General features: G+C 35.0%; 1 protein-coding gene across 1 annotated transcript in view; it reads left to right on the top strand.

Annotated features, from left to right (window-relative positions):
• Positions 1-18,496, top strand: part of KIF18A (kinesin family member 18A) — a 76,286-nt gene continuing 57,790 nt past the window's right edge. Inside the window, exons 1-6 of the mRNA XM_045825468.1 lie at positions 1-168; positions 9,041-9,413; positions 12,032-12,189; positions 15,087-15,191; positions 15,637-15,747; positions 17,219-17,416. Of these exons, the coding sequence (XP_045681424.1) occupies positions 9,089-9,413; positions 12,032-12,189; positions 15,087-15,191; positions 15,637-15,747; positions 17,219-17,416 (897 nt within the window). The 5' untranslated portion in view covers positions 1-168; positions 9,041-9,088. The remainder of the gene's footprint in view (positions 169-9,040; positions 9,414-12,031; positions 12,190-15,086; positions 15,192-15,636; positions 15,748-17,218; positions 17,417-18,496) is intronic.

The raw sequence follows: 18,496 nt of genomic DNA, 5'->3' as shown, positions 1-18,496 counted from the left end.
TGAGTCGCTAGGAGGCTGGCCTCGTAATGAAGAGTTACGGTATCCTACCCTGGGCCTGAAGTGAGGAAAAGGTATTCTTGGAGAAAAGTCAGGTCTCTGGACACTCTTTTTGATGACCTGCTCAACTGGAAGCGGAGGAGTCCTGCCGTCTCGAGCGTGAAAGACCAGGTGGGCTTGTTAACAAAAATGGAAGCGTTGAAGGGACAAGAGGGAGAGGGGTTGGAGGGCGATGCGGGTGGTTAGGGTCCTTGAGGAGAAAGCTAAAGGAAGAAGGAACTCGAGAACCCACTAAAAATGTGGCTCTGTCTGATCCGAAGTCCACAGTCGCTTAGCAGGAAGGGCAGTGATCTCCTGCCTTAAATCCCGAGGAAGTTGAAGTTTTAAAGGGCATCCTGATGGCCCCTTTCCCAGTGTTCAGCAGAGCACTTTCTGTCCAGCGCTTTACAATGTAAAGTTAGTTCCGGATCCCAAATTCAGAGTGTTTTGTTTCAGACACAGATGTAAATATAACTGGGCTTAACTTTCAAATGAGGAACCTTAGTTCATTAACTTATAAATTTTTTGTCCGGCGTGGTTCTGCTGTTAGTCTGGCAAGAGTCAGTCCGGGCCCTGCCGGGAGGCCCGAGCATCAGTGTAAGACCTGCCAGCACTGCCTAACGGGGAGATGAGGTATGCTTGGCAAGGGACTTGAAGCACTGAGAATCAGTCCTCCTAGTTTCTTTTCTTAGTTTCTGCAAGACTCCAGTCCAGGCACTCAGTTACAGACAGGTCAAGGCTGACTGCTGTTTATGAGAAGAGATTTGACCAGAACTGAATAACTTTGCAGTGTAATATGTAGTTTAGGTTAATTTAACAATCAGGTAGAATGTGTTAGACATTCTACAGGTTCTAGTTGATAGTGTTATTCCACCACATCCAGCCACCACGTTGAATTTTGGAAAATATATATTGAGCGTAGGTTCTGGAGAATATAAGATTCAGAGATTAGAAAGGGCCTGTTACTAAGTTTCTATTATTTTTTAAGAACTGTTCCAGTACAAAGACTATCTGCCTTTAACTGTAGTAATTAATCTCTCTTCTGTTACTGAGCAAGTATTTAGAAGTACATAACATTTTCATTTTAAAAGTGCCTGTTGTCTCACTATAAATATATTCTGAATCATTTAAGGTGCACATAAAATGACTTTTATGCTGTCAACTTTATAAAAAACAAGAAGGGAAAAATAGCCCAAATCAGTATTCCACTTCCCTGCATTTGAAATGTTTGTTCCCTGATGCTTGTAAGTTAGTCAAAGCAGTGGCTCTAACACTCAAGTTATTTCCAAAAAAAGGTTTAAGTTGCCTAGATGATGACAGTAAATGATAGTGTGGACAGTTCCTGGTCCTAAAAACTGTTTGTTGACTATGAATCTAATTCAGGTTTGAGTTTGTTTTTAAGAAATAATTTATATAACTCTATCACTCCACATTTAAAATGATTTGTGCAACATTTCTGTTTCATTGTTTGAAAGCATTCTGTTCTGATTCTCATAGAGCATAGTTAAGAACATGGTCATTGGATTTGGATCTGAGTCCACGTCCTGACTCCTCACTTACTAGCTATGTCATCTTGGCACAATTACGTATTCTGAAGCAAGGTCTCTATTTTTGTAAAATGGAGACAGTGGTAGAATCTACCTTATGTAATTGTTGTAAGGATGAATGAGATGATGAATGTCAAGTGTTTACCATAATGCCTGGCATATAGAATGTCTTCAAATGATAATTGTTATTGTTTCTGATTACTGATTGTTACTCCAAGGGTTCTCAACTAATAGCTGGTGAAAATAGAAACTGATATCCAACAAGCTCAGAGAAATCATAAGCTTTGTTTTATTTCAATATTTATTCAAGAGCTCCTGTACTAGACCCTGAGGTTTCTATCAGAAGTGGGTAAATACATATTTTTAAATTCTGTAAGAAAATTTCAGAGGTCATGTATTTATATCAGGAAGAAGGGCAATTAATTGCTTGAGTCTTAGATTTAGTCTGAGTTCAAATCCCATGTCTTGTGCTTCCAATAGTGTGCCGTTAGCCAGCTAGCCAGCTAACTTAGTCTCTCTGTACTAGTTTCTTCCTCTGTAAAACAGGAATGATAATATACCTACATCATAGGAATGTTGTGGGGATTAAATGAGAAGCATATAAATTGCTTAGCACATCTGTTGGTAGAGTAAGAACTCAAAGAAAGTATTTCATAAATACAACTTACTGTTATTAAATGGTAGTTGTGTTTAAGGTAAATTTAATAGTTTCTTGTTTTGTTTTTGGAATTAAAAATACCTAGATTTTAAAATTCAAACAGTTCAAAAGGTATAATGTGGAAAATAAGCCTGCCTGTTACCCAGTCCTTCTTATTTCCTCACCATAGCACAACTGCATTGTCAGTTCCTGTGTTCTCTCCCTGAGAAAGCCCATGCATATACAAATAGGTGTGTTAGCTTTGGAAAATACAAATGGTTGCTTGCCGAGTCCACTATTAGGCACTTTTCTTTTTTACATATATCTTGAAAATCTACATTAGTTTATGTATTCGTTTACTCAACCAGTATGTATGGAATCCTAAATTTTTGCAAAGCCTGTTCTAGGTTCTGGGGTACAGGTGAAGACCATACTCTCACAGTGCTGGTATTCTACAGGGGAAATGAGTGATAAATATTAACCAAATATAATACATATATTTTCTAGTTAGCCTAGATGCTAAGAAGAAAATTAAGCATGTAAGGGATTGGGGAGGCAAGGGCAGAGTGATACTGTTTTTCAATAAGATCTTTAGGGAAAGCTTCTGTAAAGTGACATTTGAAGGGAGATCTGGATGATGTACTGAGGGGTTGAGATTTACAAATATCTGTAGGTAGAGGTTTCCAGGCAAAGAGAAGAGAAAGTAAAGGCACTGAGGCCAGAACAAGGCTGAAGTTTTTTAGGAACACTAACAAGGACAGTGTGACTGAAGCAGAATAATCGAGGAGGAAAGCATTTGAAGAAATGGTCGGAGAAGTAGGCAGGAGCCAGATGTAGAACGTACAGGACATGCTAAAGAGTTTGCATTTTATTCTTATGTTGGGAAGTCATCGAAGAGCTTAGAGTAGGGGGAATGACAGAAGATGTATAATACAATCTGATTGCCTTTGAATAAGATATCAGTACATGTAACCAATGAATTAAATAAAATTTATTATTGTATTTGTATATAATTGGGGCTGAATCTGTAGCTTAATTGGCTTATATTTTATCTAGGTTGAACACTAACTAGATAAAGTTAAGGATTTGCTTGTTTAACTCTATATTGTCTTGCAATTATTGAAGAGAATTAGGTTTTAACATCTCCTCATTAAACACAGTAGAGCAAATAAGCTATTCAACATAAATGAAACTTCCAGAAAATTGAATGTTATCCTTGTTAAGTGATAATTTAAGCACCCTCAACAGTTAGCATAAAACATTATCTCATTTTCCTGATTTTGTATAAAAAGAAATTAGGCACATTTTTTAAAACTTTTTTTAATGCCACAGGGTCCTCATTGCAATTCCTGTTACTGTCAGTCATTGTACTGTACTATAATATGTTGGTTCCGTTAGAGAAATACATTGTATGTTTGTACTCTAAATGTGTAAATTGCTTTCTTAGATTGTGTCTACTTTTATAATCAAGTTATTTATTCATTAATCAAATGTTTCAGAACTTACTATCTGCCAGGTTCACTATAAGAAGTTAGGGACATAAAGGTAAAAAAATACACCTTCATTAACTGTTATTTCTTGTCACTTTGTTATACCCTTTCTAATCACATGCAATAACTGTAAAATTTTAGAGCTAGAAAAGAACCTTAGATACATATAGTCCAACCATATCATTTTATTGATTGGCAGCTAAAGCCCCTTCATTAGCTCCTTCGTTACTCTTTTATACTCCACTCTCTGTAAATTAGACAAATACCTTTATGTTAGAAATGTTACCCTTGATGTTTTAGAGCCAGCAACAATACCCTACTAGCTAGCTCTTTTGATTCTATTAAATAAATACCAACTTAGCAATAGATATGACAAAATTGAACTGTCATCTGAAAAGTATTTTTGAATCAACACATTATTGCACAGATAACAATATGTAGGCTTTTCTTTTGCCACTTCTTAGTAAACATGGTTAAGGAATATGCTTTCTGTGTGCCTTATTCAGGATCAACAAGATGTCCATCTCATTTACTTAACCATGTTAGGAAAGAAAGCAGGCATCATGTGTTGATATAAGAACAACTTCATCCATCTGTGAAGACACCAGTGTATTTGAATATAGAAAAATTTTTACATTTTGGTGTTTCTATTGACTTTGGGTATTGTTATTAAGAAAATTATATTCATATTTTTGTTTTGGAAAAAGGTAGAGAAAATGTGATGCTTTAAAAATTAAGATTGATGTCTTTCATATGCTCTATAACAGGTTGTAAAACAAAGTTGTATTTGACATTATACTTCTTAAACTATCCTTTCGGTAATTGTCAAAAGTTCTCCTTGAAATGTTACTTAAGATCTAGTGCCTTATAAAATACCTTCAATAATTCCTAATTAACTTCTAAGTCAAATCTGAACTATAACCTTACACTCAAGATCTTCTAAATCTGGCCTGACTCTTACCCAGTTTTATCTTTGAATGCAACCCTCTCCCTTCTCTTTTGCTGCATCAGGACTGAGCAAAGGTAAACCAGGCATTTCTTTAGGTGCTCTAGATAAACTTATAATCACCTAAGACTAAGCTAGAAGAAATAAGGTTTAAGTAAATTGACCAGGCAACCAGTTAATGTCCACTGCACAAGGTATTTTCTACCACAGGCCCTTGGGCTTGCTGCCTGATACATTTTTGCCTTAGCCACTTACTTGCTCGCTGCTGTACTTCAGTCTCCATAGTCACCCCACTAGATAAGTTTTTATCAACTGCTCTATCTAAAATAGGAACCCACATATATATTCCTGACCCTCTCATTCGTAGGGCCCAGAGTAATACCTAGCACATATAGAAGGCACTCAATAAATGTTTACTGAATGCATAGTTTTCTTCCTGAAAACTCTTTTTTAACTGGTTAATAATTCTCAATCCTTCAGCTCTCAACTTACCACTTTCTCTAGGAACCTTTCTAACTACCTTAATTCTCCATTATCTTATATAGCACTGTTCACCTTTACTTTATAACTTTTGTCCACGATTATACCTTAACACTTTTGTGTCACTATTTTGTTCCCTCACCGCGCTATATATTATAATAATGCTAATAGCAAACATTTGTAGTGCATACTCTATGTTAGGTATTGTTGTAAGTGCTTAATCCTCACAACTATTCTATGAAGTAGGTATCATTATTAGTCCTACTTTACAGATGAGGAAACTGAGCCGCAGGGAGGTTAAGTAACTTGCCCACAGTTACAGCCAGTAGAAGCTGGGATTTTAACCTAGGCTGTCTGGCTCAGACATCTAATAATTAGCTTTATGAATTGATTGATTGGTTAGCAAGATATACCTTCCAACCTTGAGGTTCTAAGATCTATTTAGAAATAATTACATAATGCTTTATATATTGTGTTTAATTAACTATTTATGTACATTTTATCTGTCATTTTTAAAAAGTATTTCAGTTAAAGAATTTTTGAGCACTTCTGAAAGATTTAGAAGTGTGTATGGAGGGTAGTTTTTGATAGCACAAGAAATGTGGGATTCTGTAGCTTTTAATAGACAGGGGTCAGAAATGCTAAACATCCTCTAATACATGGAACAGTTCTGAACAAGGAAGAATTGTCATACCCAAAGAGCCGTCTTAAGCCTGTTGGGAAACACTAAAAAGATGGGCCAGTGTCTTTGGGAACAAGAGGTATGAGTGGGGGCACATAGTGAAGAGAATTGACATTTATTCAATGCCATAAATACACTTAATACCTGTTAACGTCCTTTGGCCTTTTCAACAGTATGGTGACGTATTATCTCTTTTATACAAATGAGAAACCCGAGACACAGTGAGGTTAAGTAACTTGACCAAGGTCACAGAAGTGAGCTATAGGTGCTTTGTGGGAATTGGCTAGACAGACGCTCAAGGATGAAGAAAGAGCAGAATAGTAATTCACTTGGGACCTGACTGTTAGAATCCAAATGACCATCTTTCCTCTTCAGCATTCTATTTTTGGGGAAGGACAGAGTCCTAAAAAGGGAGTGCTGTGTCCACTGTCTTCTGCTTTTAGATTGCTTTTGGCCTTACTTGAATTCATTCCAAAAGTATATGGTTTTGTGACATATTTTAGCTTTATCATTGCTGTTATTTTTCCAGTGTTAAAAAACAAATGAAATTTCTTTTTTTAAACCTTTTTTCCCTTCCACCCACCCCATTTCTTTGCTCACTTTTGCAGTAATAGTTTCTTTTCACTCTCCGAATGTTCTCCTATTCTGGCTTTTGTCCCACCATTCCCCCCAAACTGCTCTTCATATTAGCCTGTTTCGCTAAATCCCATGGTTACCTCTTATTGAGTATTGAACATATTAGCAGTATTTAACACAATTGATTATTCCTTCCTCTTTAATTTAAAAGTTTTCCAAAACTCTCAGTGCCATTTTAAGCTTTAAAAACTTTTAAACGCTTTCAATGGCATTATACTCTGAGGATAGTCTTTACATCCTTAACTTGGCTTCCAACTGCTTCAACATTGCCACCTGGATGCCTGTTAAAATGTTCGAATGTAAGGTATCCAGGACTGAACTCCTGGTCTTCCTTTCCTCCCACCCAGCCCCACCCCGCCCCCTCCAAATAAAATAAAAAACCCGTTCTAACCTCTGATACTATTATTATCTCGGTTAATGTCTAACACTCAGGCCAGGAACTTTGGAGTTATTCTTGAATCCTGTCATCCTGTCATACCCTTCCTCTATCTATCAGGAAATTCTATTATCTTGACTTTTAAAATACATCCAGAATCTGAACACCACCCTGTTGTGAGTTGACAACATCATTTCTTGTCAATGACCTAACTAGCCTCTATTACCTGTAGCATGTTGTCTACATGGTAGTGAGAGTGATCAGGTTATATCACAATGCAAAGAAATTCAGTGGCATGTACAAAATCCTGATAAATCTCTACCTGAAATATTAGTCAGACTCTGGACTTCCATGTACAATCACAGGTAGGCTACCCAGAAATTCTAGCTTTGATTTTTTTTTCTTTTTTTTTTTTAAACAAGGGCTCCAGCACTATTTTAGTTTGGGTCATGGGAATGAACAGGAAAGGATCTCTCAGAATCATATCAAGGTAATGAAGGAAGAGCCTGGCTTGTGAACAATTTTTAGTAAACGTGATCTTAGCTAGAAGCTGCTAGGCAGTGGAAATTGGAAAACCAGGCTCATCTCTACCTGAATCTCAGAGATTTATTGTGTTAAATATAATTTCAATGGTGCATCAATTAGCTAGCCCGGGTATGAAGGTGACGGAGTTTGTATATACCCATGGTTTAATCAGAGACACAGTCTCTGAATATAGATCTTAGTCACTGCTCTGTAATGATGCAAGTTTAGGGTACATCAGTAATTGCAGGTTTTAAAAATATGGTCTGAATGTATGACTGCCTCACAATAACAAAAAGAGTAAAGATAAACTAACAGATCAATAATATGGGAGCCTCCACAATCCAGAAAATAATGTGAAATCTAGAAGTTAAGACCAAGAAGAACATTTAAAAAACCCTTTTAGTGTTCATTAATTTATTTGTCAAATATTTATATCATGTCTGCCGTATGACAGGCAGTTCTAGGCTCTTGGAACACATAATAAGCAAAACAGAAATTAAAAAACACACACTTTTGAGGAACTTCTAGTTTAACTGGAAGGGACAAAAATAAATAACATATATGTATATAATTAGCAGATGGTAAGTGCTATGGAAAAAATCAACAGAATAAGGCTGATTAGGAATTGGGTTGGTAATTTTAATGAAGGCAACAATAGAGCAAGGACTCGAAAAGAAGTGATGGAATTAGCTAAGTACTTGGCAGTAGAGAGAACGGTGAATGGGAAGACCCTCCTGGAGTGCTTGGTCTAGTGTGAGCAAAGGGGACAGCAATACAACATAAGATGAAAAGTGTAGACCTTTAAAGAACTTAAACTTGTACTCTGAATAAGATGAAGGACCAATGGAAGATTTTGAACCAAGGAGTAAAACAAACAAACAAGTAAACAAATGTGTGTACATGCACACACACAGACACACAACTGACCCTTGAACAAAGCAGAGGTTAGGGCCACTATCTCCCCCCGCCCCATGCCATTCAAATTTGCATATAACTTTTTTCCTTTTTTTAATTCCATTTATTGGGGTAACATTATTGATAAGATCATATAGGTTTCAAGTATACAATTCTACGATACATCATCTGTATATAATGTTGTGTGCCCACCAAAGTCAAATCTTCTGTCACTATATTTCACCCCCTTTGCCCTATATTTTCCCTTCCCTTTGGTAACTGCCATACTGTTGTCTGTGTCTATGAGTTTTTATTTGTTTTTGTGTGTTCATTTGTTGCTTTAGGTTTTACATCCTACAAATGAGTGAAATCATATGGTTCTTGACTTTTTCTGTCTGGTGTACTTCGCATATATAACTTTTGAGTCTCCCAAAACTTTACTAATAGTCTGCTGTTGTCTGGAAGCCTTAGCGATAACATAAATAGTCAACTAAGATATATTTTGTATGTATCATATACTATATTCTTACCATAAAGTAAGATAAAGAACAAATGTTAAGAAAACCATAAGGAAGAGAAAATCCCTTTATAGTATTGAAAAACCTGCATATATGTGGGCCCGCACAGTACAAACCCACATTGTTCAACAGTCAACTGTGTATATATTTCCAGTAGCATTTACTGGGTGAGTGGAACAAAATTAACACCTTTTTAAAATGAATACTACATGCCAGTCATTTTGCATACACATGGAACTAATGTTAACACTTTATTTTCCTTTTGAATTTTAGAGAAGTATTTAGGCATTCGTATGAACAAAGGACTCAAGATAATCAACAATGTCTGTCACTGAGGAAGACCTGTGTCACCACATGAAAGTAGTTGTCCGTGTGCGTCCTGAAAACACAAAGGAAAAGGCAGCTGGGTTCCATAGAGTTGCCCATGTTGTGGATAAGCATATTCTAGTTTTTGATCCCAACCAACAAGAAATCAGTTTTTTCCATGGAAAGAAAACTGCAAATAGAGATATTACAAAGAGACCAAATAAGGATCTTAAATTTGTATTTGATGCTGTTTTTGATGAAACTTCAACTCAATTAGAGGTTTTTGAACACACTACTAAGCCAATTCTTCGGAGTTTTTTAAATGGATATAATTGCACAGGTAATTATTTCAGTTGGGGTTTAATTTTCTTGTCTGATTTTAGTTTTATATTAGAAAGGACATGTACTTGACCCTTTCTTCTAAATATAATCAATTTTAAGGTACATGTTTGGTAAAGATTCTTAAGTTCTGTAGACTTTCACTGTAAATGTAAACTTTATTTGAAATTTAGTCATCATATGTAACATATCATTTGTGAAACTTTGACTTTCATGGTCTTGCTATGGTCCCTATAGACAGTCCTTTCAATTTCTTTTTATTAAACCACGTGCTGCTTTGTAATTGATGCCAGATTTCCCACAGGTTGTATTTATAAGTAGTTCCACTGTTTACTGGTACAACCATCTACCCCTGTGGAATAATCATACATTTCTGAACTTTTGGCATTTTCTTTATAGCACCATTTTTCTTTACAACATCTTTTTTTTTTTATTGGAGCACTTAGTAATTTATTTTTATTGTATTTTTCCCAGTACTTTTTAATCCCCCTTACACCCTCTTCCACCTCCACCCCCACCCCACCCCACCCCCACCCCCCACCACTGTCACAACACTGTTGTCCTTGTGCACGAGTTCTTTTTCTTTTTGGTTGGATCCTTCCACCCCTCAGCCCTTACCCCAAGAGCTGTCAGCCTGCTCTCTCTCTATGAGTCTGTCTCTGTTTTGCTTGTTAGTTCAGTTTGTTCCTTAGATTCCACGTATGAGTGAAATCATTTTATAGTATCTTGAAATAAAAATGTTAAAAGCCCATGTTAATTGGGTATCAAGTGCTCTTTTAGAATATCTTCAGCCCAAAAAGCATGTCTGGTGCTCTAAATAGAACTATAATAATTTGCTTTTCAAACTGGCCATGTTGATTTCCTAGAAAGAGACATATCCAAAAGGCCAGTTATTTCAGTGCTTACAAGGCACTTACCACAATTATTAATACTCATGTTACTTTTGGAATTATCACAATTTATGACTTTTTTTTAAAGACACTTCAAAACTATAACATGTTTCCTTGTCTTTCACTGATTCATTCAGTTTTATTAAAGAAGACTTGCCCTGCTGGTCAAACAAAAATGAAATGTGATTTATGGATTATAACTGCTATGATTCTAGTTTTTAGCATATGTTCTTTTCCTCATTGGTGAACCTCTGTAATGTCTCTAGAGATTTTTTAAATTGTTTTGAAAAATTGAAATGAAAAAACCTATCAAAACAACACTGAATCTTCAGTTTCTTCCATACTTTATATTCTTATCCAGTTGTCTTAAGACTTCTTACTATGGGCTTACATGAAATAGAACAAAGTGAAACATACATCACTTTAATTCATTCTACTGAAAAGTATTTGTGAAGTTTGTTAACATTTAGCTTAGTAAAAAGATTTAACTTACAAAAATATTCTCATCAGTAATAATATGAAGAAGTACTGCCTTAAATTAATATTGTGATGGGTATTTGCCATACGTGGACTTTTTTTTTTGCATTTGAAAAAACATCATTTTTATGTGTTACTGGATGGAAACTTAATTTGCCTAAGATAATATTTTTGTTTGTTTTAAATTTTAAAAGGAATTTTATAAATGGCTTCTATTTAGAATTCATTCACTCAACTAACTGGTATTGAGTGCCTGCTCTACGATTTGGTAGGTGCAAAGGTTACGTGACCTCTGTCTTGGTGTAGCTCACAGTTGGAAAAACAATGTGATAATGTGATAGAGTTGAGGGTTGTGTGGCATGTACTGAGGGCTCAAATGAGGGAGTATGTGTTTCTGCCCAAGACTGTCAGGAAAGGCACAGGAAAGTGACATTTGTGCTGAATATTTAGAACAGTTGGAACTTCTCTAGTTGGAACAAGTAGAGGGATTTTCCAGGACAAAGGCAGTGGAATAGACAGGGAACAGCACATGTGGAGAACTTTAAATAATCTAGTATACCTAGGCCACAGCAAGAAAGAAAGAATTTAGAACAGGGGCGTCAAACTCTTTCACCGGGGGCCATGTCAGCCTCACGGTTGCCTTCAAAGGGCTGAGTATAATTTCAACTCCTTATTAGTTAAGGAGTAGTTACATTTATACGGTCGTAAAATTATTTCAGCCCTTTAAAGGCAACCATGAGGCCGATGTGGCCCCCGGTGAAAATGAGTTTGACACCCCTGGTCTAGAGAGAGACTCAGGTACCCTCTCTTAGAATGTCTAATGATATTCAAGGCAAGGAATTTGAGCTTTCTTGTTTAGGACTGTGGAACTATTAAAAAGGTTAACATACTCAGATTTTATTTTCCATAAAAGTAATTGTACAGATTCTAGGGGGTGGACTAAAGAAGACTGAGACTAACAGGGAGACTAATAATTGATTACTTAAGATTTATTAGGTTGCTATAGGGAGCAGGTATGGGGGTGCAGGACTAGATGGGTAGGTGATGGTTCCATTCACAGAATAGAGAATATAAGAGAGTAGATTTGTGCTGACATTGCCCGGCTTTAACGATAACACTATAAATTAATTTTGGATCTGTTGGGTTTAAATTTACTGTTCAGCATATCCAATGGAACTATCCACTACACAGTGGCTGTAGTAATGGTATATGTCATAACAAAGATCTTTGATCCCTTTTCATAAAAACCCAGTACTTGCATATGGTGCCACTGGAGCTGGGAAGACCCACACGATGCTAGGATCAGCTACAGAGCCTGGAGTGATGTGTCTAACCCTGTTAGAACTGTACAAATCCATGGATGAGATTAAAGAAGAGAAAGTATGTAGTACTGCAGTTTCTTATCTGGAGGTAAGTTGGCAGTATCATTCTTTAGGTTAATCATTAGTGTTGAGAAATCTTTCTTTAAGAAGCTCTGTGGTCCATTCACAATTTTCTATCATACAGGAATATATTTATAAATATATATCATTGAGGTTTTTGGTCTCAAGTACTACGATACATATTACTGTTTTGCCTATTAAGTATTTTATTTTGCACAATTTTTGACATACAGAGAAGTAGCAAGATTAGTACAAGGAACATCCAGATAGCCTTCGCCCAGATTCACCATGTGTTAACAATCTACTACTTTTGCTCTGTGTGTGTGTGTGTGCGCACTTGTATTTTTTTTTCTAAACTGCTCAAGTTACTGACTTAAAGCAATAGGAAATTTTCTTAAATAACCACTAAATAGTTACCAAAACTCAGGAAATTAATGATACACTATTATCTAATTGATAGATGTTAATGAGAGTTTAATGAGAGTTTGCTAATGATTATAGTGATACCCTTTATTGAAAAAAAAAAAAACCAAGATCCTTAGTTGTGTTCAGCTGTCATCTCTTCAGTCTCCTTAATATGGACTTATTTTTCTTTATGTCATTGTCATAAAACCCTTTGGGTTTGTTACGATTAGATATGGGTTATGCACTGGCAGAAATAACACTGAAGTGACTCTGTGTTCTTTTGACATCATATCAAGAGACTTACGTGGTTAGTAGTCCCATTGCTGGCTATGTTAACTAACTTTGTTCTGTTTCATCATGCTGGTATCTGCAAAGTTTCTTCATTGTCAGGATACTATAATACCTTTTATAATTAATAAGTTCTCTGCAGGGAGAAAATATAAATATCCTCTTACTCAAACTTTAATGTTAGTATTATCATCCAGTGATGATTGATGCTGGAAACCATTACTATAATGGTAGATGACAGTGATTTTTAAATTCCATAATTTTGTCTACATTTATTCATTGGCTGTCTACTATAAGAAGAGCTTCTCTTTCCTTTATTGTATTAGTGTGGATTCATGGATTCTTAACATTATTCAATAGATTATAATCCCTGTCTGTAATTATATGTTTATATGTTGAAATTGTGCCAGATTTGGCCAATCGAGGCTTCTCCATGCTGTCTCCGGGGCCCTTTTGACATACCCCATCTTTCTTGGAGGCCTCCTACCCTCTTAATAGCTTGACATTCAACAAAGCATAACTAAGTGGCAGGCGTTCTTTGCATTCAGATAGTGTTTCAGAAACCAGTGCAGAAACACAAATCTCTGATTTTACTGCCTATTCATTTGTGGTGTCAGAGAGAAAATGCTGCTAGTCACAGCTCTTTTATTGATACCTTACAGTTAGGTTCCTACTGAGAGAGTTTCTTCACATTTCACAAATTCATTAAGATTATGCACATTGCTAAAAATTTTTCTTCTGAGTCTATAGAACTTGAAGATAAAAGAGAACTAAATTCATTTCCTATAGTAAAGTATTGAAAATGATTGTTCTGCATATACATAGGAAAAGAGCATGGCCATATTCATTATTTCTTTCTTAGATCCGTTCATAACTGTTACAGTTTTGAATTTTTGTTATTTTTATAATGTTTTTAGTTCTTTTTCTTTTCTTTTAATCTACTTTCATTTTATCATTGGCAAGGCAATGTCTAACCTAATGGTTTTCCACTTGGGCTGTGTACGGGATTGGCCGTGGAGCTTTTTAAAAATAGACATGTCTGAGCCTCTCCCCACCTGTCCCCCCTACCCACCCCCCCAGGACATTTTAATGTAATAGGCTGGATGGTGGCTGAGGCAACTGTGTTTTAAAGAGCTCCCAGGTAACTGATGTGTAGACTGGCTTGAGAGTGTTCTAATTGTATGTTTTGTGTGATGTAAGTGGGGGAGGGGAAGCATTAGAACAGTGACTGCTGCTTCAGAAAAATAAGAACCAAGAAAGTATCTCTTGATATTTACTACTCTTAAGAGTTTATTACATTTAAAAATGGTTATCATTTATGGTAAAAAAAAAAACTTTACTAGCAATGAATTATCACTATGGGCTATTTATTAGAACATGAAGATATCTGTTGTAGTCGTCATTTGGTTAGCAAGTAGAAAACTTAATACTTTTAGTAAATTCTTAAAATTAGGTTAATAGTACTTTTTCTATGCATTACTTAAAGAAATTAACTTTTTATAAAAACTGCCAGAGATATAAAATACAGATGTGTATTTAATTCCATGCAGTAGAGTGAGGGCATTTGGGCTCTAGCTCTTGCTCTGCTGTTCCTTTCATGACCATGGACCAATTCCTTAACCTCTTAGAGCCTTTTAGTTCCTTTAACATTATGGAATTTATCATTAAGAATTATATGTTCAAATTAATGTAATTGAAGGATAAATGAAATAAATACCATCCAGCCTTGAATATGGGTTTTCTTAACTTTTGAGCTGTAACATTTAAGAAGTTTAGACTACTTGGGCATCATAAAATAAAGACTGTCTTCTCCAGTGACAACCATGCCACCTCTATATAAGTTACATTTCAGATGCACTAGAATTTCCCAAGAATGTGTGTACTGTACATTTCCAGGAAATAGGAAAAGACAGTTCCAGCTGTCTTATTTCTGTTTCACTGAAATCATTAAGTTAGGAATTATGGAATAAAGCTATAATGAGTCCATCTTTAAATTTCAATTTCAATCGTAGGTAATTAAAATCTGTTTTCTCAGATGGTAGAAAATTAGATACGGCAACATGCAATAGAAGAAAGAGATTAACTAAACGAACTGCTGTTTGTCATTAAGATAAAATTCTAATATAAACTGAAATCACCAATGCATGCCTATATGTGATATCATCATTTGTTTTAACATTAATGCTAAAGCAAGGTTTTTTCTTGTTGGTTTGTTTGTTTTTTCATTTTAAGGTATATAACGAACAGATTCGTGACCTCTTAGTAAATTCAGGGCCACTTGCTGTCCGAGAAGATGCCCAAAAAGGGGTGGTTGTCCAGGGGTTAACTTTACATCAGGTATGTTTATAAACTTTCCCCCTTGTTTAAAAAGCAAGTGTGATTATTTAACTGTCTATTTATTTTTCATTGTGCTTGAGGGAGAAGAATAATGAAGTGCAAAGTTAAAATAATCAGGGTATATCTTCCACCTCATGTTGTTGTCCTTGAAATAATTAAATGAGCTTGTCTTTTTAAAATACACTTGAACATTTAATATTATGTATTATTCTGCTTAATACATTTATGTTTTGTCTTCTCAGAGGATAAGATTTTATCTTTTATTCCTCATGTAATACCAAAGTACTAAGCAAATGATATAGTCTATATTTAATGGGAATTAAATATAGAAAGCATTTTCTTACCTTTTATTTTAACCTTTAAAAGTCTTCTTGCTTGTTGAAAGTTTATTTAAAAATTAAAACACTGATGGCTAATTTGTACATATTTTTTAAATTTTCTCTAGCCCAAGTCCTCAGAGGAGATTTTACAGTTATTGGATAACGGGAACAAAAACAGGACCCAACACCCCACCGATATGAACGCTACGTCTTCTCGTTCTCATGCTGTTTTCCAGGTAACAGGCCACTGGGCTATCTCTCTGAGAGCTGAATTTAAAGTGAAGGAAGCCAAATTTATGGATGGTGGTTTTATCATGTACAAAAAAGAATTTTCTTCATCTGTGAACTTCTCTACTTCCAAGCTCTCCCTTTACTTTGCAGCTTTGGGAAGATTCTATCAAGAATATTTAGAATTGAGAGGCTGTAAATAAGAAATGTATATTTTTACCTGTTTAAAGATACAGGATAGAAAAATTGGAAGTATTGGAGGGGTGTGTGTGTGTGTTTCCTTTCTTTTCTTTAAATTAATGAAAATATTTGGTATTTTCAAAACATAATCTTATATTCAGAGCAAACTTTCTCTTTCCAGATCTAGAGTTACAGAACCAATGAATTGGGGGAGATACTGATTCATATCTGTAATAGTGTCAACAATAAAAATAATATAACATAAACATTTAATCATAATGACCATTTAAAGTAGTTGCGTTCCTTAAGGAAGTGCAATTCAGTTGATGCAGTACTTTTTAGGAATACAATTCTAGACTAAAGCATAGACTTGTTACTATCTTTACAGTTTCTAGTTCTATTAAAACCAAATGGTTATGTTGCTTTACTCTGGATTATGCTGTATAGAACTCACTTTGTAGAAATTATTATAGTTGAAGGAGTAAATATTTGAGCCAATCAAGTCATTCAGAAAGTCTTCAGCCCACAAAATTTTATTAGTCTTGTATGACTGACTGCTGTTTAGTTATCAGTAGTCTTGAGAGAAATGTTTCTCTGTGACATGGAGTTTTCCAAAATCTCTTAGACTCAACTTTGTAAGGAAATTTAGCAAAGGGATTCTATAATGGAGTAACAGCTAACTTCCCCCATCTCTCTGAAGTATGCACCAAATTTATTTTAGTTACATGACAGAGTAGCTTAATATAGTTGAATAAGTTACACTTTATTCTGATGGGCAGATGAACATGTATTCTTTATTATGCTATTTTTATATGTTTCATTTTTTTAATTATAATTATGCTCAACAGTTTAGAGAACTGGAGTTAATTTCTTGTTCAGTTTGGGTCAACATTCAGATTTAGCTTTCCTTTGGGAGCAGTTGCTGCAGATACGCACAGCATTCTGTCCACTGCCTTTCGTTTTGTCTTAGGAGCTTTATTTCTAGAGGCCCTGCACCTCAGGTAATTCCATGTTCTGATTCAAGGGTTACCAGAGTGCAAATGGTAGTCGTTTTGACCTTCTATTCAGCCAGGGCTTATTTTCCTTCTGGTGCACGTTTTATTTTCCAATTCATCCTACCTAACTCTGGTAATTACTTCCAGTACTCTCGGGTATCGGCCAAGTCCGATTATACCTTGTTTGGTTTGTTTTTAAAATGAAAATAATCTTGATTTCATGCTTTTTAAAAACATAAAGCATACATTTCCCTTTTAATTTTGTTAAATCTTCTTATTTTTCCTATTCTGTAATTTCAAAAAGATTTATTTGCGACAGCAAGACAAAACAGCAAGTATCGATCAAAATGTCCGGATTGCCAAGATGTCGCTCATTGACCTGGCAGGGTCGGAGAGAGCCAGCACCACCAGCGCTAAAGGGAGCCGGTTCATAGAAGGCACAAACATCAATAGATCACTTCTAGCTCTTGGGAATGTCATCAATGCCTTAGCAGATACAAAGGTAGATACTATATGTGGGTTTAAATATTTTGAACTATTGAAGTATGTGTAATTTCTAGGAAGATACTATTTAATATAATTTTGTTTTAAAGATCTTATTAAGTTTCAAGAGTATAACAATAATTTTTATAAACAGAGCAAAGATCTCAGAGAGCCTAGTATATCAAATAAAGCTAGGGCTCTGTATTTTTTTTTAATTTTTAGTTTTATGACCGAATTTGTTGAATGAAAAATATTAAATATCAGATTGGTAGTTTTGGGGGGGGGGGGGTTAGTTTTTTTTTTAATTGTTGTTCGTGGTAGTTATTATTTTATGGTACTTTCTCATTACTTATTTTGAACTTAATTTTTAAAATTAGCATTTAATGATCACTACGCAACAAGCATGATAGTTGAATTGGCATGAAAACACAAAACACATTTTGGAAAAACTAAATCTGTTCTGGTTAGTAGTACTGTAAAATTGAGTTAAATATTAAAGAGTGTTGATTTTTCTTAGAGATTAAGAAAGACTTAAGATACAAAATGTAATTAAATTACCTAAAGATAATGTTTACTAGATGCCTTTGGGGCATTTAAAAATACTATTTTACATCTACCCTATGCCAGAAGTGTTTACTAGAAGGCAGCATATTTGACAATCTCAGTATTTGTTAAAAAATGACTTTTTAAGTTAAAACAGTCATTTAAGTTCAAAACAGGCTCAAATGCTTTACAAAAATTAGTGTTAAACTTTTTAAAATGTTGCATTTTGGTTTAGTATAAAATACTACAAAATTTTAGGTCCTTTTTTAAAATAAATACTGAAATCGTAGGAAGATTACAAAAGCAAGATGACTTATATTCTAAGTTAAAATTTCAAACACGTAGGCAGACAGCATGGTATAGAGACTGATTTTCTAAACTTAAACTATAGCATTTTTTTCATACCGACTTAATAACTTTTAGCAATTGACTCCTATAGAGTCATTTATGAGGCAGTGTTTAATGCATGTCTCATATGTGTAAAATCATCACAAGTACCAGCAATGTACATTGCACGGTTTGGGAAAGGCTACTGTGATGGGTAGCACAGTACTGC

The sequence above is a fragment of the Phyllostomus hastatus genome, unplaced genomic scaffold, assembly GCF_019186645.2.
Source record: "Phyllostomus hastatus isolate PE091 unplaced genomic scaffold, TTU_PhHast_1.1 phas_scaffold_585, whole genome shotgun sequence".
In the NCBI taxonomy this organism is placed as follows: Eukaryota; Metazoa; Chordata; class Mammalia; order Chiroptera; family Phyllostomidae; genus Phyllostomus; species Phyllostomus hastatus.
This window is presented reverse-complemented; position numbering and strand designations above follow the sequence as displayed.